Source organism: Periophthalmus magnuspinnatus, chromosome 13 (assembly GCF_009829125.3).
Source record: "Periophthalmus magnuspinnatus isolate fPerMag1 chromosome 13, fPerMag1.2.pri, whole genome shotgun sequence".
Taxonomy (NCBI): domain Eukaryota; kingdom Metazoa; phylum Chordata; class Actinopteri; order Gobiiformes; family Gobiidae; genus Periophthalmus; species Periophthalmus magnuspinnatus.
The window spans coordinates 12,626,031-12,649,608 of NC_047138.1; the positions used below are offsets into that span (position 1 = coordinate 12,626,031).

The 23,578-nt window shown below is 40.3% G+C and overlaps 2 protein-coding genes across 2 annotated transcripts in view; one reads left to right on the forward strand and one right to left on the reverse strand.

Moving 5' to 3' along the window:
- ctsc (cathepsin C) overlaps positions 1–23,578 on the reverse strand; it is a 109,488-nt gene that overhangs the window by 69,255 nt on the left and 16,655 nt on the right. The gene's annotated exons all lie outside the window — the stretch shown is intronic.
- fzd4 (frizzled class receptor 4) lies at positions 1,979–8,738 on the forward strand. Its single transcript, XM_033977109.2, has 6 exons — positions 1,979–2,583; positions 4,655–4,792; positions 5,083–5,469; positions 5,748–5,893; positions 5,978–6,225; positions 6,326–8,738. Exons 1-6 carry the CDS (start codon positions 2,323–2,325, stop codon positions 6,742–6,744), a joined length of 1,599 nt encoding a protein of 532 aa, XP_033833000.1. The 5' UTR covers positions 1,979–2,322; the 3' UTR covers positions 6,745–8,738.

Here is a 23,578-nt window from a genome sequence, read left to right on the forward strand (position 1 = left end):
ATATATTTGAGAGCAATGATTTTTACATATAAATTAATAAAGTCTAAGTCAAAGGTATGCCATTTTAAAGGCAACAGCTGACCAACATTACAGCTCCAAAGTTATTTCCTGCATTTTGTTAGTTCCTTTCTGAGTTCTCAAAATGAAGTCATCAAATGTTGTGATTGATGGTGCAATGATAGTATAATAGCTAAACTTTTAAAGGTCCTATATTACACAAAATGGACTCTGGTGAGCTTTAAGCCATGTTAGAATATTTTCTCTGAGAATCCACCTGTACATTGTGTCAGCACCGGTTTGTTGCAAAGTTGTTGTCATATTTGTTGAAAAGTTGAAAATTATTGATTGTGTTGAATTGCAGATATCTGCTTCTGTGGCCAGAAATGTAGCAGGTAGATGAACTTTACTCCCCCCTCCACTACACACCCGGACTTTCTGATAAGTGGCACATCAAAACATTATATTTCCAAAAGATGTTAGAGGGTGTTTGTCATTATGTTCTTCTTCAAACAAAAGACAAACTACACAGACAACATATCCTCTTTTGTAATATCCTTTCAACTGGCCACAAGGTGTCGTACAGATGACTGACAGAAAAACAATGTGGAGGCACCACAAGTGACTTATAACTTGTGTTTGGAGACTGCTGCTTCATGTTAAGCCACATGTGGGAGAGACAGGAGGAGCCTGGAGTTTATGTAAAGGGTTGATATTAGAGATAAACAACATTTTACTTTGTATTTTGGTAATATTATTTTTAAAATAGGAGCAATTGGACTGTTTGTGCTTTTTTGTTTTCAGGTGTTCAGAGGCTCTTAGGTGTTCTACAGAGGGAAAATATTGTCCTTTTCTCTTTTGTTGTTGAATTTGGAGCGATTAGTTAATTTTCAATTTGTGTTTGTTAGTAAGTCATAGAAATAAGGGAATACTGTGTAATGCATTGTTTCAAATTGAAATAATGATGCTAAGTCTGTAAATGTCATAGCTGAGACTTACAGAAGTGAAACAATATGTGTATGTGACCTGTAGAATAAGTGGTCAGAGGATTACATATTTTTAAACATATTTTAGTGTGTGTTCAAATATGTTCATCTTCCTGCAATCAAATTGTTTAACTGTGGTGAAATGTATTATATAATTGTTGCATGGATTTGCATTTTAAATAAAAAGTAATTGTTTACACCATAAATATACGGCTTTGTACAGACACATTTTGCAGCCTGCTCTTTACTGTACATTAACGCTAATTTTTCATACATGTGGCATGCTATTTCTTACTCCAACTTGTTGATGTTTTTTTTTTTTTTAGTGGGCAAACTTTAAACTTGTCTGGCTTGCGTGGCCTCTGGTTTTGGATTGAGCTCAATTGTACCTGGCAGGAGCTTAAACTGTCACAGAATAACGCACACCCAAAGCATTTCCACCAAATGTTATGCTCACTTTCTAATTCCCAAACATCCAAAGCACCACTCTTCACTGTGAGTTTCATGCTGCACAAGACAAGTCCTCCTCTCCCAGAGTGCCAAGCAAACAAAACCTGTCCAGTATGTGCCTTCATTGCAATGCAAAACAGTTTTTCCAATGCCTCAGCATCACTTAAGGGCCCTACTTTCAATTACAATGTCAGGGCTACTTAAAGCTGACGGGTCTTTAATGCAGGGGAGTGGAAAAGTTAACTGTTGTAAGGGACCACTTAGAAGTTTGATATAAAATTAGAACATGTGGGAACAAAGTCATACAGCCACAGTGAATGCAAGTTGCTGTAATTTAAATATGGCCAAAATTAAGGAGACATGGGCAATAATTAAAAACTCTACTAATATGGTGCGACCTATTAGTTTGTGAACAAGTAAGCAGAAAGGTGAGATAAAGAATACAACAGTAGTGGGACGCAGAAGCAGATGTCCCGCCTCCTGGCCTCGGGTTGGTTGGGAAGGATTTACTCCTTCACTCGGATTGGCCAACTCTCCTCCGGACGGACAAAACACTCTCTCCTCACAGACACAATAAAGTTTAGCGCTGGACTCTCGCTGGCAGTAGGCTCCGAGCTCCCCGCTGCTTGTCGCATGTGGACGCAACGTGAAACAGGCACGGCGGACACGCACTGGAATATAACATTAACGCTAAAAGTGAAGGAGTGATTTTCATGACTGCTGTTTGGACCTCATATTTACTGCATGGCGCGGAGTGGAATATTATAGTCACATCAGCGCACGGACCTTTACGCACGGTGTGGACTACACAATTGGCATTGCCATAACGTAAACTGTATTTTGCTTGGACGTTTATTTAATAAGTTACTGTTATTGTGTTGTGCTGACCATGCCCGGGCCAGCGCTCATGCGGACAGCCGTCCTCTCCTTCATGTCTGCGCTGCTCTGTCCGCTTGGCGTGGTGCAAGGCTTTGGAGACGATGTAGAAGAGATGACCTGTGATCCCATCCGGATCAGCATGTGCCAGGGTCTGGGCTATAATGTCACCAAGATGCCCAATTTGGTCGGCAACGTTCTGCAGTCGGACGCTGAGCTGCAACTGACCACGTTTACGCCGCTGATCCAGTACGGCTGCTCCAGTCAGCTCAAGGTAAAGTCAGAATAACAGAGCAAACCCCGTTATTAAAAGCGCAGACACACGCGCGCGTCACTCGCACTGATTGAGGAACTTGATCCAGGACTCAAAAGGCAGGGATAAGTTGAGGCGCTCTATCTGCTATATTTGAGCGGCTGCGTGAGGCTGGGAGAGAGAAGCACATGACAGGGAGCTACCAGCAATAGTTGACTATTGAAGGTTGCTCAGACTGATGGTGCCAGCGATAACGCAAGCATGAAACCTCGTTCCCATAGCATTAAAACGCTATAAATGGCCTCCTCCAGTCATCTTGTATCTTCCTGTTGTGCCAATGCACCCATTTGTGTCAATGAAAAAGTCCTCTGTGTATGTTGACATTCTGAGTTCATGCCCCGCACAGCAACAGCTGAGTCCCCAGACTTTTCTTATACTGTACTGACCCAACAATGGTGGCCTCAGTGCGCTAAGACAAATGCTGCTTGTTTGCCTCATGAACCATGCAAGAAAATGAGATCAGGTCTTAGAATCTTTTAGTGGAATGACACAATGTTCTGTATCTGCATCTGCCTCTTAAAATTCAGCTATGAAATGATGCCTTGAAAAGGGCCATCTGCTCAGAAGGGAATAAGGAACCCAAGCGCCCTGCTCCAGCTGAAAGTTGTCCTGTAAGATTAGCTGGCTGTCTCGTTCTTCTCACACACGCACATGCACTCACATAGGCACGCATGCTAAAGAGGGGGAAAGGGAAAAGAGAAACTATATCCCCTAACATTTGCTCTAATGGGAGGCTTCCTGACTGGTAACAGGAGCAGCTTTTAGCAGAGAAGTGGCAGCACTCACATTACCAACGGTCGCGCAAAATACCCTGAATGTGCTACATTACTCATGGCAGGGGCATGCTCCACTTGCACTGGGAAATAAGCTTGCACATTACAAAACCGTAAGACAGACTTTAACTCGTGCAATTTCAAGCACAAAAAAGTGTAAAAATGTAGTAGTAGCAGTGGTTGTGGAGATTGTGATAACAGCTGTAAGAGAAGTGGAAAGTGTAGTGGAAAGTGTAGGCTACATAAAACAAAAAACAATATCACGGAGTAGTCTTCTTTTAAATGATTTGGAATTAGCTGTAAATACATAAAAAACAGACTTTCCCATAATAAAAAGCATTAAACAGAAAAACTATGACTTCCGAGCAGACCTGGTTCATAGAAGAGAAGGTCATGCTAAGCAGATACAGATCACAGAACAGACCTACAAATTAAGGTTAAATGGTTCCTGAGTGTAACTTTCCACTGTGCATTAAGACCTCTGTGGTTTACATCTCAGGGAAAGCATATTTTTCGGTTCTTACGTTAGGAAATGTAACTCCACTGTGATGACCTCTCACAACTATTCACTAAAACTAACTTCACCAACTTAAGTCATGTTGCATATTTCCAGTGTATTTATTTCTTAACCTTGACACCCTCCTTGGATTCATGTTTCACTTGGGCCTCGTTCAAGTTCTGATTTGTGAAAGGGATTTCTTTATCACTGAATCCAGCCTCTGAGCCAGAAGCACCTTCTTCTTAGTTAGACCAATGCATATTTATTATTATTTTAGATTTACAATTGGAACCAAATTTAATATGTTGAGTGACAAAGCCATGTACAACTTTCCCAACATCCCGAAGTATAACGTTTAATCTATTTACATGAAACTAGTGCAGAGATGATCTTTTGACCCTGGCTCAATTTTAAACCTGGACATGCAGGCTTAACTGGGAAAAAGCGTAAAATTGTTCAAAATTGCTTTCACGACTTCTACATGCTGGAGGAAAAGCTTCTGCTGTTATTGTAAACAAAGTCAGTATGAGCGAAAGTCTTGGACAAAGTTGCAAAAATTTTATATAATCTAGAAATTAAAGTGTAGACTTTTTCCTGAAATTGTCAAAACACTGTTGCACTTTTAGCAGGAGATTGTTATATTATGTCAGGAAATGTAGTGTTAAATTACATGAGCTTATCTTGTCACTATATCAGCAAGTGATATAGTGACAAGACATTATCACATTGTAGATTCATTATTATCCTTTTCTCTTTCCAGTTCTTCCTGTGCTCTGTCTATGTTCCCATGTGCACAGACAAAGTGCCCATCCCCATTGGTCCATGTAAAAGCATGTGTCTGTCTGTGAAGAGGAAGTGCCTTCCGGTTCTGCACGAGTTTGGCTTCATTTGGCCAGAGGTAAGACTGATTACACTGTTGTGACGTATCGTTAACCTGGTACTTGTACAGAATTTCACACATCACATCACTGACATTTCCAGATGAATAACCAATGACAAAAATAGCAAATATTTAATTACCACTTTAGCAGAAATCTTTTCACTTCCATTTTATAACTGCATGGAACTTTTACAATCAGGAGTTTTTGTAAATGTGCTACACAAATGAGTAAGCTTCATCTCTTATCACGTAGCTATATGTATTCGTATTTGGTTCAAATGAAAACCATATTCCCTCCTCTCCCTCAGATGCTGAATTGCAGCCTGTTCCCACCTCAGAACGACCACAACCACATGTGCATGGAGGGCCCGGGCGACGAGGACCCGCCCTACCACCCTGTACGCCACCCGCCTCACCAAGAGGAGTGCCAGGCGCTAGGGTCACTGCCCGACCAGTACATCTGGCTCAAGCAGACAGACAGCTGTGCTCTGCAGTGTGGCTACGACAGCGGCCTGTATCGCAGAGGGGCCAAAGTCTTCACCGATGCCTGGATGGCCGTGTGGGCGGTGCTCTGCTTCCTCTCCACCACTCTGACGGTCCTGACATTTCTCCTGGACTCGCAGCGCTTCTCCTACCCAGAAAGGCCCATCATCTTCCTGTCCATGTGCTGCAATCTCTACAGCGTGGCCTATCTGGTAAGAACTAGAGTAACATTTTTAATAATTATAATAATGGAACAGTTTGATCTATTCATTGTTTAGAGACTCTCACAACATTTATATTAGCCTATTACACAGCCATTCCACAATTACCATACCATTTGGTTCTACAAGCATCACCAAATGCCCACAAACTCATTAGTGCAACAGAGTCATGGAAATTACTGTTAAGTGTCTTACTGTACTGCACTGGGATCAAGGTGACTACTTTCTAGTTAATTCAACTAATTGATGTATTGTGTATTTTTCTGTAGGTACGCTTGACATTGGGGAGGGAGCGTGTGTCCTGTGACCTAGATGCCACAGCTGTTCCCATTCTGGTGCAAGAAGGCCTGAAGAGCACTGGTTGTGCTATAGTGTTTCTCCTACTCTATTTCTTTGGCATGGCCTCCTCACTGTGGTTAGTATCACAAAGTAGTGACACATTGAGAGCTGATGAAAAAAATTAATTCATTAAACAAATCTCTTTTTTTGCTCTGTGCAGGTGGGTTATTCTGACCCTGACTTGGTTTCTGGCTGCTGGGCTCAAGTGGGGACATGAAGCTATTGAAATGCACAGCTCCTACTTCCACATTGCCGCCTGGGCCATTCCTGCTGTTAAAACCATAGTGATCCTCATAATGAGACTAGTAGATGCAGATGACCTCACTGGGCTCTGTTATGTTGGAAACATGCAACAGGAGGCACTCACTGGGTTTGTTGTTGCACCACTGGCTACTTATCTTCTCATAGGTAATTCATTTTTCTATAAGCTATAAGCAACATCTCTACATGGCCACATCCTCTACATGTTTTGAAAATTACTGATCTTGTCATGTGTTCTTTTCTGTAGGAACATTGTTTATCTGTGCCGGCCTGGTGGCCCTCTTTAAGATAAGATCCAATCTGCAAAAGGACGGTGCTAAAACGGACAAGCTGGAGCGGCTGATGGTGAAGATTGGGGTCTTTTCTGTACTTTACACAGTCCCGGCCTCCACTGTGATTGGCTGTTACCTTTACCAGCTCTCCAACTGGGCAGAGTTCAGTTCCACTCCCAGGGACTCATACATCGCTTCAGAGATGCTGCGGATTTTCATGTCACTTCTAGTCGGGATCACATCAGGTATGTGGATCTGGTCAGCAAAGACTCTACACACCTGGCAGCGCTGCTCTGCCCGGCTGCTCAAGGACAGCCGGGCCAGCAGAGGAGGTAAGAGGGCGCCAGGTGAGGGATGGATTAAACCCACCAAAGGAAATGAGACAGTGGTATGAGAAAGGTACTGAACGAAGAGGAACTTTGACCTGCTTCAGTGTTGCCAATGAACCCTGGTGATGCCAAAAGACTGATGTGCAAGCACAATAAGGAGATGGCACGGGTTTTTAAGCCACTGGATGTTACCGTGTCAGCAGTCTATGAGCAGACCCACTGACAGGGGTCTATGGTCTGAGGGTTCATTGAAGGGCACCAAGCCTCTTCACCTGACCTGTGGTCAGAGAGAGGAAGAAAGAGAGAGTGCCGCAGAAGGGTTGAACAGGAAGTATGAGCAGAGGTAGCTGTGTGCTATAGCCCAATGTCTACCTCCACAGCCGAACACAGGCCCAGCCTGGGTCTTCTGAAGTTACACTTTTACACTGGAGGATTCTTGTGCAGGTATTACACAGGATGATATTTTCCCTAAACCATCTGTCAAAAACTCCCTGTTGGCCCTCAAGTGCACGGGAAAGTCAACTGTAAAAAATGTGTAAACTTTGCAGGAGTGCGATGAAGCAAATTTGAGCAGAATTCCCTGATGAAGGAGCCAAATGTCACTATCTGAAAAACCAAAAACCACAAGCTTTTCAATGCCTTGTGTATGTACATTATGCATGCACTAGAGATATATGTGACCCTAAAGAGAGTAGTCCAGCAGTGCCTTTTATTGAGCAATAAATGTGAACGCTTTAGGGGATCTGGGAAATGTAGGCTTGTGCTTTTTACCATAGCAGACTCAGAGAATGTCCATTAACTTCCAGCACTGAGTGCACTCACCGAGCAGCCTTGTACTGTATATACAGTGTGTAACCATGAAATCCAGGAAATGAAATTATTCCTTCTGCCCTCTTTTCAAAACATAGGCCCCAAGGCCAGCTAAGAATTAGAGGTTATTAGACAATCACTGGCCAAAAGACACATTACCGTACAGTATGGAGCACTACACACAATATACTGGATCAAAACTGAACTGACCAAACAGGTTAAACTATGTATTCTGCGGTTTGATCATGTACAGCACAGGTGTCAAAGTCAAGGCCCGCGGGCCAAATGCGGCCCCCCACATCATTTTATGTGGCCCTCGACAGGGTAAATTAAAAGGTTTGATGGTCTTAAAATCTCAATTTATCAGGAGATACAGTTACACAGCCATATTTTTACATCTACGCAAATGCATATGCAATATGTGTAACTTGAATAAGTCATAAATACATAAACAGTTAATTAACAAGTTGAAAAATTAGTTAGATTTATTTACATCTGGCCCTTTGAGAGCAGCCATTTTGCTTATGCGGCCCTCGGTGAAAATGTGTTCGACACCCCTGATGTACAGTATGCATAATCCTCCAATTCCGCAAAATGGTTCTGTTCAATGACAATCAATTACCCACTATTGATCCGACCATACTAAACCATGCAATGTTGTCCTGTGTGAAGTAAGTTTGCCTGACAATCTGAATTAGTATAATAATAAGCTCTTTGACTGTAAAGTAGAACTACAGAAGGGCTACTAGTGCATTAGTAGTCACTCATATATATATGTTTCCTTTTGAGACAGCCATATATTACACATGACTGGATTGTCAACAAAAGGATGATTGAACTGTGCGCTTGTTTCTGGACAAGCCAAACAGCAGTGTTTCTCAGACTAGTATGGCACACTTATTACATTACCAATGTCAAACAAACATTACGTTGAGTTAAAGAGAATTGAATTAGAATGCTGACCAAATCCCAAATGAGCTAATGCAGTTTGCCTGAAACAGTCTTAATGCTTGGCCCCATTCACTACTGAGGTTCAAGTGACATGTCTAAACAATCAGAGTTTTACCTTCAAATACTCAACATTACACTGCCGACATATGACGAGAACCACTGAAGATGACTGTAAATGCTTTTGGAAGTTTGTTAATTTATCATTGTACAAATATTGGAAATCTATTTTTAACTTGTCTGTTATTTAACACTTTTGTATCATTTGATGATAAAAGAATAAAAAATTTTAATGCTATGAAAACAATTGTGTGTCACTACAAAGAGTGATCAACAGGCCTACAAAGTTGTTTTTTATCTACATTCCTTTGACACCTGAGTAGTTAACCCTTACCTGGTTCGTGGAATAATAATGCCATCTGTTGACATGTAGTGGTATTACAAGTCATTGAAACAAGAAAGTGTGGTTTTGATTGTGAATATGCAATAGTAGTTTTTGTTTGCAAAAGCAGTAGTACAATAGTAGAGATGCACTGTGTAATAGTAATAGTAGTAGCGGTGAAGGTGGTGACAGTGGTTACTAAAAGATACATACACTTTACCTTATACTTTCAAGTAATATTTTTTGTAACAAACCACAGCAAATCTGCCCAACTCAAGTCTCTGCTTTCAACTCATACATCATAACACACTGTAAAACTTTGTGTCAGAATTATAGCAGAGCTATGAGCCCTAAACCATTTTGAACATACAGTGGAAACCATCATTACACTGTGTAAACACTACAATTCCACCAATCACATCTCATCCATCACAGAGGACACACCCCTGCTATCACATTGAAATTATTCACGCAGTTTGGTTTCGCAATTACACCTACATTACATGAAGCTGTAGTTTGCATGCAGGGCTGAAATTGCATCTCCAACCTTGGCATGTTCTCTCCAGTGTGAAGAGAGAGGAACCGGGCCCAGATCTGACTGTGCAGCTCGGATTGCCTTCCTGTAATTTACCAAAGTGAATTGAGTGTTTGTTTAAGAGCTGACTCAAAGGCCTGAGGTAAAGGGAAAGTGACAGCATCGGACCTCTATTGTTTCCAGATGTGGAGCAAGCTGCTGCTGCTACACTGTACACTTAGCCAACATGTTCACAAGTACAAAGCATAGACTGGGTGAGACAATGCTAAACTTCTCATGGTAGACTGCTTGTATAAATAATGTGAAGTTAAAGATACACTATATAACTTTTCTGGTTGGGTTTATGCCACTTGCTTGTTCCTATAGAGATATTCATTCTTTGTCTGGCATGTTCTACAGAATGGTGTTAAATATATCTGTCATGCACACATTGTATGGGCTATTCCTCAAAAATATCTTGAAAACATGCATTCTTATTGTTAGTGGGATTGCCTCTCCACAGATCTGACCTAACTTGGCCTGGGGGCATCACTTTCCTGTCTACGTGGATGTAGATAAATTGAATGCCATGCTGTGGAACATCCCAGGCAAAGTTATTACATCTCAATAGACCTTCCATCAGAAAAGTTACAGAGTGCACCTTTAAAGGTGCTAACAATACAACCGCTATTAAGGCTTGTTGCTATAATGATGCTGTGATTGCTGTTACTTCCCACAAATGTGCAATTTGGTCTTAAATTACTGTCAAAAGTTGAAGTGGAAGTAAAATTGATACTTGGGTGGAGCACCAGATGCCATCACTGGTCGTATAATAAATTATATAATTATAATACTAGTTTTCGTGCAAACAGATTAGAACTATACATGACAATCTGACATGACAGATAATCTTTACTGCGACATAGCTACTACTACAGCTGCACCTTTTGTATTATTCCAAGCTAAAATTCCATGGTTTAAAATTCATAAGATATTATATTTTCCAGACATTTGGGGAATCTCATGTGGACAATTGTGGATTTATATGAGTGAACTGGGAAAAAACTAAATCAGGACAGCATTAAACTTTGACAAAAATAAAGGAAAAAAAGTGGCTGAATTTCAAAACTGAAAAGAGGTGAAATAAAGAGAAGAGAAAATCTGTCAGTGTCCAAAAGGCAGATAGCTGCAGCTGTTCCCTTGACTATGTCCAAATTTATTTCCCATAATGCATAACGGCCACTCTGGACAAAGTCTTTTGAGTAACGGCCATAACAGTCACACAGGACTGTTTTGAGTAATAGGCATCAATGGGGTGACGTAGTTTTTTGGAGTATGTAAGGTTGTAGTTGGGCCAATATTTTCACAAAAGTTGATTCTCAGTTACATCCACAAGATGGCACTCTTTCACAAAGTGGGTTTGCAAGGATGTGCTGCTGGCTGCTGATGCAACTTCTAATACTCCTCTGATTATGCTTTTTGTTTTTAATGTTTTACAGAAACGCTCTGAGCCAACAAATGCATAAATACTATAAAAATATTAAATACATTCAACCACTGATTTGATGTGTCCCGTGAATGATAAAATAATGATGATTAAATGAGAAATGACATTGATCTCACAGTGCACTAATCTGACTTTTATGGTGGAGGGGTCTGCCATTTGCTTGTCTCCATGGAGATGTACAGGACATGACACAGGACAGATCTGTGAAGAGGCGAGCATGTTTACAGTAAGAATACATGCTTTTCAAGGTAATTTCCGGCAATACAAAAATCCATTATTGCATAAAACATAAAGTTTTAATGCCATACTGTGGAACATTGTGTCCAACCACCATACAGGCCTGTGTTGATAATAATAGTTCAGCTCCACAGTTTTAGATGAAGTCAGAGCGTGGGAGAAAGCCTGGGTGATTCTGTGTTATTTCAGCCCAACATTTGTCAACTTTTGAAATGTCATCCAGTCGATACCATCGCTTCATCTCTGCCTCTCTCGTCTGACTCCACAAACAGGGCACCAGCCAAAAGGGGAAATAGAAAGCAAACAAGGGCATTGAGCAGAGAAGAAGACCACGCAGGATCACACAGCACATATGGGACATAATCAAACGCACAACACATGGTCATAAATGAGAAATCAGACTGCCAGATTGTAGAGACACATTTGCGAAAATATTAACATAATTTATCTGAACTTGCATGTCAGATGTTTCCAATTGGAGGCATAAGTGGCTTCTACAGTGTGATTAAGTCATAATCCCAGATGGAGTGAAATAAAAAGGTCGTTTAAAAAATATTAAATGAGATGCTACAGAAAACATGAGGCATATATTAGGCTAACGACAACCCATCTGTAAAATCTTAAAAAATCCTCACATAAAGGTACACTATGTAACTTTTCTGATGGAAGGTATGCCACGTTTCTTCTATCCAAATAGATGATATTGCTTTGACTGCAATGCTCCACGCTGTTCCACACTGTTCCACACAACTTATCTGCTTTCCACTTATTATAGGTGTTGAAAACATGCATTCTTAGACAGATCTGACCTATAACCTGGCCTAATAACATCAACCGCTGGTCTCCATGAAGATAGACAAATAAATGTGCAAACCAATAACTTCTTCTTGGCAGACCCTCAACCAGAAAAGTTACACAGTGCGTTAAAAAAATCTGCATTATAATCAAATCACCTGACAACAAAAGATTCACACTACTAATGCAAACCACACAATTCTGTATTATTTGTATTTTGCACATTGCCCCAACGTTTCAAAACAGAGCTAAGTCACATTCTTTTTCTTCTCCTGGTTTTTAAATTGACAAGGCGCAGACAGGCCTCAGATCCTGGACTCTCATTAGACCTGTACCATTACACCTCCATTGCATCACTGTCACAGACTTATGCAAATTGGGGACACACATCCATACTGACAAAGTTTAGGAATCAGATAAGAAGAGAGGCTGGGAAGCTGCAAAATGGAGGTACGCAGAGGAGAAAGAAAACCTCAGGCTAAAATTGTATCATTTCATCTCCCATTAATTTTTACCAAGAATAAACTGCTGTATCTGAGAAGAGGGTGAAAAAGGGCCATTTGTGAAACCGATGTTCCCAGAATCTACTGGTAAAAGACTACTGGTACAAACTTCACAATTTGTACTCAATCATGACACAAGAATGAGTACTTGACTGTTAAATGTGCCTTTTGAAATGACTGCTTGTCTAAGTTAAAGTGGGATTTGCAGAATGGGTTTGCTAAAATACTATGATTCCAGTTGTGGTTACTGTGACCACTAGGCCTGGAGGCTGTAGGTTTAGGATTGGGGACATTTGTAAAACCTAATTTTAAACTTGTGGCACACATCCAACAAGCTATTTAGACAAGTGTGTCAAGAAAGAGATTGAGTGTAGCTTTACTGGGTTATTGGGGTAGTAGTTTCTATCAAATATTCCAAAGCATTAAACTATATTAGTACATATATTAGACGCTAAATGCTGTTATTATTGCCGACAGAATCAATTAACGTGCTGTTTGATAACTCTTAAACACCTTGTACAAGATTTTTTGCCCATGTATTTGAGCAAAATTTGTCTTGCCCCAGATGCATTTTATAAGCAGCTCTTGATGTGAAAATATGTCCGCCGTATTCTGTCTGCATCTAATTAGAAAGCATTTTACTGTCCAGTAACCAGGAAGTGCGCCTTAGCATGCTTTTGTAGTTAGCTTTACTGTTAAGACAAAACTTCCCTCTTGTTTGAGAGTTATGAAAAGCACCTTTAAACTCATCACGGTGAACTAGTTCGGATTCCATGAAGTAAGTGAGGAAAAACTTTGGACCACTGCAAACCATTTAAAATGAACTCTGAACGTTTTTTGTCACCATCTGAACACTGTAAAAATCAGGAACAGCTCCTTTAGGAAAGCTATTAGTAGCTATTAGTTTTTAACCAAATTAGTTAGTTAGTGTATTATTTACCTCACTAGATCAGTCTTGTCAGTTCAAAGCATTAAAACTACCAACAAACAAAAGCAAAACGGGTAAAAGTGGTAAAATGGGAGACGTTCTTAGAAATGGGTCGATTTTGACATGGTCCACTTTTATTTGGCATGGTTAAATAACTGGTTCAGAACATCCTACAGCTCTTTGGGGTTTCCCTGGCAGATGAAGTGGCCAGTATCTTAAAAAAAAAAAACATTAAAGAACACTGCTTAATATCAACTAGAGCCCTAGCGCAAAATATGTCCACCAATACTATGCCTGATCGATGTAGAGAAATCAGGAATCATATAGTGTTAAATGACTTCGGAAACTCTAAAAGTGTTCACTGGAGTCCATTTTTATTAGAATAGTAGTGTGATCCAGCCCAGTGATAACAGCTCTCACAGGTTACAGATAATAGACTGGGGCTGGGCACACTGATAGGGGATTAAGTCTGGCTCATTAATGACAAGTGATAAGAAACCACTGGGCAGGGGCAGCGGGCACACTAGTCCCAAGACTCAGCTATGATTTTGTGGAGTGATATCCATGCACTTACTCCCTCTGTCAGATAAGCTTGGTGTGCACTTTGATGTGATTAACTGGGTGTGCTTCATCCGATTTGTGGTATTGTGGAGTTAGTTTGTTCTCACTCATTTTTCAGTCACGGAAGTAACAATCTACAACCACTATCTCAAATTTAGTGCGTAGCTGACTGTATTGGCATACTTACATCTGTACTAACAGTTCTGGGTGTTCAGTGTTGAAGTAATACGCTAGGGCTGCACAATATATCCCAGTCGTAATCATAGTCAATCATAATTTGAATTATCAGATGCCGAAGCCCATAATTATTTAGGTAATAGATATACTTAAAAAAAAATGTTTAAATTATTAACTTTGGCAACAAGAATACCCATTACTTTTTTGGGTGTTCACAGACTTGAGAATCCATCATATTAGGTTCCGGCAGAAGTGTTAGGTCCCGCACCGACACCAATCACAGGGCATCAGTGTGGTTTGGGCGGAAGCCAACACAGAACAAATCAAAACAAACATGGCGATGCAGATAAACATATTTCAGCCTTATTTAGCAGAAATACCATCCATTTTGTTTTTGAAAAATGTGCAGAGGGAAGGTCCTTATGGATTTGAGGATGTGCTTTTCTCTCAACCAGATTTAAAGTTTGATTTCACAGCTTGTTCCGCTGTTGTGGCGCTTCAACCAATCAGCGTTTATTAAGTATTTGTTTGAACTTTCTGATCACTGGTTCTGATACTCGTACTGAGTGTGGACCTCAATTCAGTGAGCTACATATATCAATCTGGTGAGAGCCAAGTTATTCAATTATACTTTCACTGGAAAAAATTATGACTATTGATTCACGGAATAATCTTGACATCCTTACTGGAAAATCCGTAATTATGTTAAAACGCCATAGTTTGTACCACCATGCACTATTCCTTTATATAGCGCCATTACACTAATTTCCTGTCAGTGTGAATAGATGAGGCCCTATAGCACACAGTAGCTTGATCTGTGCCTGCTTTGGAATCACCAATCTCAATCCCCTCCAGTCTCTTCGGCCGAATATGACAATAATACCTGCCTCTGCGCCATCATCCCTCACCCGAGCGCCACACTACTGTCAGAGAAGCAGTGGTTTGGTGGCTGCCGGGCAATACCTCTGCGAAAATGATTGAACGCTCATTTCTAGAAAGAGAGTCCTATTGAGACCACAGCACTCATTACAGACTACCTCCAAGCAGACCTAGGGCGGTTGGGTTTGAAGAAGCTAGCCACATTCACAACTGTGGGCATTTTCAACCAATACAGAGCAATAAAATGACATCAACCTGTAACTTAATAAAGCAGACATAACAGAGAGAGAGGCTTTAATGGAAGCTGTGGGCCGGTCTCCTCCTCGGGTCATCTCGTTTCATCTATCCATCTCTGGAGAAGGTTTTATTACCTCTTTGATTAGCTCATAACAGCAAAGGATCAAATGATGACAATGCAGACCTCTTAAAGCTACTTTTAAAGGTAAATGACCACAAAATGTATTTAAAATATTCAAGTGATGGAATCTAGGTAGGCAGGTATTCATTTACAACTAAATATTCTGCAGAACCAACAAACCCATCTCTGAATGAAATTATATTTGGCCGAATCTGACCTGTGCCTGATGTTAATTGATTATAGGATATTTTAAGGCATGTCTTTAGTTAATTATATAATATATACATTTGAAGGGTCTTACCCACGAACAATCTGTCACACATGAACTTTTCAGTAGCTGCTGAGGTTTGTCCAGTCCTGTGTGTGATCTATTTGTCCAGTGTTAGTTGTATATACTGGAGGCCAATGCTACACACTACACTACACTACATTTAAGTGAAGCTAACCAGGATTCAGTGTGTTTATTTGTGCTGCAAAAAGCTAGCTTGTCTGAAAAGCCAATGCTCAACATAAGCGAGATGTTGCTTATCAATTTTTGCCAAAAGTATGGTATGTATGATTTTTCAAAAGTATGGTATGTATGATTTTTATTAGCAATTAGCATTAGCATTATAGATGCAAAAATTTAGAGAGATGCCGGACAGGTTTTGGTGACAATTTAAATTTGGTCGTTTAGAGCACTTAGAGTTCTCTGTGCATGTAAACATATTGATTTATTCAGTCATACATGATTCTTGACTAACCATATGGGTTCAGATTTCATCAAACAGCTTTATCAACACCTTAAGTATCTCCGGTAGCTTAACTACCGGTAGTACTGATAGCCATTAATAACACTATGCTTCACGAGTGAGGAGCAGGCCAAACAAAACCACACCAGCCTTCACCATTTCCGGTGAAGGCCGGAAAATGTGTTTTTGCTCTTACCTGGGAAGTTTACTGTCTTTTGAGTATTTGCAGTTGGAAAGGTTTTGTTTTTGTTTTAACAATCACTGGTGTCTTTTTTAATGAATATTGGTGGAAAAAAGACAACAGAGACTCCACACAATAAATAACTACAATGGCAAAAGGATTTACAATCCCACAATCCCCATAATCCTCACCTGACCAGTACCTCTCTGTCCAGGGCTTTGTTCCACACGTGTACCCCACATACACACATATCCCTCCTTCTCTTCACTCCTATGGCCTTTCCACTGAAAGCGGCTCAGGGCTCTCATCTGTCTTGTAGTGCTGTTTGCTGATTGGCTCCTGAGGGACAGATAGCAGGAGACAGGTGATGTGACAGGACGCAGGGGCAGAGACACAAACTATGACTAAAACTCATTTAGGAAAACTTCCTTCCTCTTTGTCTAATCTCTCCATCTCTCTCTCTCTTCTTCCCATCAGGCAGCATGCATTATTCATGAGTGTGAGGGGGCTGGGGTGTGCTCCGGGCACTGCTCTGTGACTGATTGGCTGTAGTCTAGAGGTCTAAATCCCCTTTTAGACAGGTACATGGATCAGACCGATCCCTGATATTGTAGAGATGTGTTCAGTGGAGAACATCTGGGCCTCACTATTCATGTGCAGGTGTGTTATTCTACCTGTGTTGGCTTGTTTGCCGCTCTGTGTGAACCACAAATTAATCAGTCAACCTTACTGGAGCATTTAACCAATACTAGGACTGTCAGCCTTCAGTCTAATCAATTAATTGTCAATGGTGTTAGTCATTCAAAACTTCTATTCGTTGACCCATTAGTTGATTTAGTTACATGGATTTTAATTGGATAACATCTGAAAGGAGAAGGCAAGGACAATGAGTGGGCAACCTTAAGATATGGGAGTGAATCTTGAATAGTGAAGCTTTCTTTTACATATAAATACACGGTTTCCTAGTAGATTTCTGTCTAAAATTGTGCAGCTGTAGTCTTGTGAGTGCTGTTTGGGTCGGCTACATGATCAGATCACCATGGAGATTCTGAAAAAGGGCTTTTGTCAGTTTCACACCACTCTCCCCTGTAGTCAACTAAGAATTTCTTTAGCCAGCTATAGCCCTAACCAACACCTTTCTTCTTTCAAGTACACCTCAAGTGTAGCCTCTCTTGAGTACCCCCCTCCATAATGTACCAGTGTTTTCTTGGTAATTATTAATCCTTCTGTTACCAATTATAGCATTATATTTTCTTGCTATTCTGCTATCATTGTAAGTTGCACCCCCTTAGTGATTTATAGTACATACTTCTTTCAGTTTTCTGTTGCAGTTACACTTTATTCAATGTCTCTCCCCACTCTTCACTCTGTTGCCTGATTACGTCTATCCTATCCAATACGGCCTATGATCCAAAATATTTATCAACCAAATCTTAAATAAATAATGTGATGCACTTCCTCTCTCACCTTCCTATCATCCTGTGTGCTTGCTTGTTGCTGTAAACATGGCGGTTGTGGTAGATGCCCGTGAAGCTTCGTGGCAGGATCCTGCGCCAGCCCCAGGCAGCTCATCAAAGGCATACTGTGGGGACAGAAGAGACACAGAGATGAAAGTGAGCAGGGCCCCCAGAGGCTATGGTGGAGTGAGGGGCCAGATGTTTGAGTGGAGAGGGCCAAGACAGATGTGCACACAGCAGCCTATACACGAACACTAGGGGACTCACGGGCCCTAATGATGTCCTCTGCTCTGTACAGCCTGTCACTACTGTCTGCATCTCTCCCTCAACTCCCAGAATGCTTTTTCCACTTGATCACACAGACGTGAACAAAGCAGTCAAGTCTCTCCTCAAGAAAGTTTAAAAAAGGGAGTACGTGTGGACAAAACTTTTTTTGGAGATGGCCACAAATTCTACATAAAAAAATTAGATTGAGATGAGATTTTTAACAACAATAACCTTTTTTGTCACCTTTTTAATTAATAAGTATATTCTCAAGAAAGAGTGTTAGAGTAACAACAATGGCCACAAATTCCACATGAAGTTAACTTGAGAAAGGGAGATTTTAAACATTTTATTACATAATATATTTTATGTCTACTGACCACAATTTTGTCAAAGCAGAGACCACAGTTATTCATTGCCTTTTCATGAAAACGTTATATATATAATATCAAGATGCATCTCATTTCTTTCTAGATTTTATTAGCAAAACCAAGTTTTCTAATTTAAATTTTGGTACACAAGTGGCCAAAACTTTGAAGTTGCTCTATGTAACTTTTCTAGTGGAGGATCCGCATTGCATAGTATTATCTATCTCCATAGAGGCAAGCAGGTGACATCACTAGGTCAGATTTGTGGCGAGATGACCCCACTAAAAGAAGAACGCATGTTTTTCGCATGCTGTGATTGAACAAAGCCGTGCTGCAGAACAACACATCTTACGGTTACATAGTGCACCATTAAACCTAAATATCAATAGATTCATACACATGCAGAGTAGTAAAGGCACGATGAATACGATAATATCATGCAAGCACTACATCTCCACTGTTCTTACCCCCTCCTTTCTGTGTGGATGTCGACAGATGAGCACTGTGCTGCCACAGCTCAGGGCTGGCCTCATGTGTTTGTGCTGTTTTTCTGCATTAGCTGCGACCAGGGACACTGACTACTGCAAATGCATCCATAAATCACACTGTGCCTATGTGTGCATGCTATCACCCTGTCTACTGTGGTACAGCTAAAGGGACACAACTCCATTATTATGACAGAGTACTGCTGTCACTCATAAAATAAGTCATCTGAGTTCAGTGAGGGTTCATTTGAGTTAAGCATTATTAGTGAAGTCCTAAACATACCACTGAAAGTGGCAGGAATTCATCAAAATCTATCTGCATTACAAGCTATCAAAGACTTAACAAAAATGTATTATATATTTTAGTTGAGAGAATTAGGTTGAGGTTTACTTTCACTGAGCCAAATTACTACCCAGTCGAATTGGGTATTTGATATTAATTATTCATGTTTTTCAAGTGTTGTACAAATGCTGTAGTGTACAAATATGTTGTCTTTTACTTTGTACTTTGCTACTTAGCAGCAGCAAAGTATGTCTGAATGCTTATTCAGTATCTAAAATATATATTTTTAGTTAAAAAAAAAACACTATGCTAGATGTAATTGTCCTTGTGAATCATACTCATCAAATTGCTGCCTCTAAATTGTTTTGTTGTTTTACTTTGCCAGGGCCCAGGTGAATTGCAGTGATACACAATGTAGAAACATCTTGTCTCATTTTGTCTTCCCAATAAACGATTATCCATTGGCTGAGATGTGTGGCAGTAAGTGTCATGTTACTACAATATTTAATCTCCTGTCACAGTGTTGAAGTGCTAATCAGCCCACAGTGGCACAGCTCTGAGTAACTTCATTTAGTGAAGTGGACAGGACTGTCAGCTGACAGAGCCACATGTAAATATGGTGCCAGTGGTCCCTCAGATTTGAATTCATACAGGTCACATTCTTGACCTTATCCGTCATGTGCAGTACTAGTAACATCACAACAGCACTAATCTGCTGTCACTGTGCCTAGTACTATTACATTTTTTACTTTCATTTTTTGTAGAATTGTGTAGAATTGAGTTAATAATACACATATTACATATAATACCACAATCACTTAAGTATACAGAGACTTGATTCATTGAGTTGCCTGCTTTCTATTTAATGATCATTTATTTAGCTTTGGATGGACTCTCAGCATGCCCCAGTGGTTCTCTCCAAGCGCCCGAGGGCCACCAGCTTTACAGAGCTAAGCAGGCTAAGAGTTGTGCTGTGAATTAATGGACCATGAGTGTGTGCCATGTACGGCAGAGAAACCGTGAAAGAGGTAATTTGAGTTATAGCTCCCTGTGCTGGGATACCACACCAATGACTACAGGTCATTAGTGTGAAAAACCAAGCACACACAGACAGATAAATATTCTCACTGGAAGTATGGCTGCAATTTATTACCTCTATTTATATCTAAGAAAGACGGGAGGGGGCGAGGGAGAGTAGCAGAGGAGAATGATGAAAATTGGGGCAAAAGGTACAGGAAAAATGAAAAGGCCCAATCCATAATCGCTGTAAAAATAAATTGTCTAAGATGTGATGCGTTTGTGAGTAACAGATGGCATAGAGGAAAAGAGGAATCGCCAAAAGACAACAGACAGGCAAAGAGGGGCTGTTTGGAAGGATTCTGGGACAGCTGAGATCTTATATGGCAGCGAGACGACATGCCCTGTTGCCATGACAACCGCCTCAGTGGTGAGCGATGGATGCGTCCCGCGCCCACTCGCTCGCCCTCCTACACATGTATTCATATAGACACAACTATATCATGTCCTGAAACTCCCACACACTGCATGGCAACTTCCCTTCTCATCTGCCCACCTCGGTCTACTCCAAAGTCCCAATTCACCATCCAGCTAGCCACTAGTACAAGTATTCTATTTTCATTGCTTATGTTAGATCATAGTACTTGTCCATGATGCTGTTCGCTTAAAATAAAACTCTTTTTAAACACGCACAGCTTCCAGAGCCAGGAGAGCATGTTGTTTTCCCCCCACTCTTATTGGTATGCAGTGCATGTAGTGCTACTTTTGCACTGCTAGATAGCGCTGTAAGGCACCAAAGAGAACCAAGGCAGGTGTCAGAGCGAATCCACAGACACTCCACAGCTACCCTGAGAGAAACGAAACAAATTAATTCAACATTTTTGCATGTGTGAAAAAAACACTGCCCCCGCAACAAGCTAGCTAGAATGCATTTATTGGAATTGACAAGGCTTTTAATAATGGCGCAGAGAAAGAACAATCAGAGCAAGGTCACAGTACTATGGAGGTGCGTGCCGTGGAGGAGAGGAGAGAGACTTTTGGCACAAGGGGGAAGGGTAATGCCAAACAATTTTCCATGCGCTGTACAAAGCCTGCCAAGGTGATAAGAGCCAGCAAATGTCCTGTCATCGCACAGAGCATACATGTACAATACAGTGGCCTTAGATACACTAGAAGATCCAAAGGGAAAAACACAACAGAGAAAGAGGTGGGTGGTGGTAATGAGATTCACAATGATGAGCATTGACTATCCAGCTGTATACATGCCGTAAGAACGTATATTTAATAGGTAATAATGAGGTTAATATTATGGTGCCTTTTTGTTACTATTAGGGATGGGGCGATAACTGGTATTAGGGTACACCTTAAACATGGTCACTGATGGGCACTGACAGAGTTCATTTATTTCACAGGGTCTATGGAAAAAACACCTCTCTTCACAACCTTGAATTCATGAATGTATTGTTGTTGGTCATCAAACTGTCTATCATAGGTCTATCGCATCACAAATAATGTAAATGACCTGGTGGGAACAGTCTGAAGTCTGTTTTCAAGTATGATAATTGATTTCCCTAAATCTTTGCACAGCAAAGTAGAGCATTACATAAGAGCAATGTTGCATGTTTAATGTTAGCATTAATATCAGCATTATAAAATATGACTATACTCCAGAGTATACCTCAATCATATAGTGGTATTTTTAATTACGGTTGTCATACTGTGGATATTCTATGCGGCCCCATCCCTGTACAATACTTTATATATTCAAACTGTTTGCAATTTTTACTCTCTTGTTACATCATCATAACAAAATAACTAATTTATATTCAAATTGTAGCTCTACTGTCATCTCTGCTACTGATAAACTATAAAGTCATTGCTAGAAAAATGATTGTGACATTTCCAGCATTCTTTGGCAAATGACAGAGTAGTGGACAGATGGAGTCTGCTTCTACGATAAGAGGTCTCATTGTTTTTACAAATACAATTGGGAAACATTTGCCATGCACATAATATGTATTGGTCATAGTCAGGCATAGTTCCATTGCAGCCACTGTCCAAGGTGCTGATTTTGGAGGCAGATTTTGGTGGCTCTGAAGGGTAAGCCACTAACAAAATTAAACAAAAAAACAAAACAATACAATACACTACAAATTGCCACGCAAATTTTTCACATAACAAGACAATATCTTTCTGCATGCCTAGTTCAGAACACAATTTCTACTGATTCTATAGGCTACTCATTTTGGATCAAGTAATTGGACTTACATAGTTAAAAAATATATATGTATGTGTATATATATATATATATATATATATATATATATATATATAGATAGATAGATAGATAGATAGATAGATAGATAGATATAGATAGATAGATATAGGCTATATATAAAACTTATTTTATGTTTTCCCTCTGGCTTCAAGTGTCATTCATCCAGACTATTTCGTAACCAGTGGCCTCGAATGCTAAGACATCCACTTTGTTTTGGTGCCCAACTACTGCGTTTCTCCCAGCATGCATTGGTTGATAGACAGGAAAACAGACACCGGAGGGCTTCAGTGTGCCTGACAGTTTAGAACACGATGTGCGCAGGTGAACTCGGCTGCAAAGCGACCAGTGGGGTTTTCTCACTGGGATGTGACAGTGCTAATCTCCCAGCCACTCTGGCACTTTACTCACCAATACAAAGTGTCACTGGGATGATGAGGACACTATGGGCCACAAATTGGGACCATGCAGGAGGATGTTGGCAGGTTTGTGCAGGCAGGGATCCAAAGCAACAAGCATCAAGCTTGGTATCACTCATAATTTGACAAGCACAATATACAAGAATGTGTGTAAATAAAATATATTTTTAGAACAAAAATAAACCAGGTTAGGAGTATTGAGAAAATAAGGGAGGAGTCGAAGTAATTTTTTTTACAAACCCAGTTTTGTATTTTATAAACTGTGTAGGTAACATAATGATGTGGTGTCTCCTGCTCATTTCCATGGAGATAGATGAGATCAATGCCATACTATGGAACTTTCCAGGCAAAGCAACAGATTTGTTTGTAGACGCTCCACCTGAAAAATAAACAGTGAAACTTTAACACTTGAGATTTGTACATGTGAGATTTTGTCTTTTTTGTATGACTTTTTAACAAATGTATTTAATACATTACAATATTTGGCTTCTCTCCACCATTACAAATACATAAGAAGGTGGATGTCTCGTTTGTGGGAGCATTACTGTCTGAACTAGACATAGACTGTGGGCTTGAATGTGCTGGTTTATATAAGAGTCCACTGCGGACAGTCAATGCTCTCTGAAGACCTTTTCCGCCCACTACTTTGGCATCCAGCTTTTTCCTGTGCACTACACTCAACCGTAGTGGGCAACATGTAATACAACAGAAATACAGTTGATCCTGGCCCATTGCACTTAGCAGAACAACACAAATTGCTGTATAAAGATTAATATAGTGCTACTAAACAACTGCTTTGTTTTCAGTTGTGCATATTTAG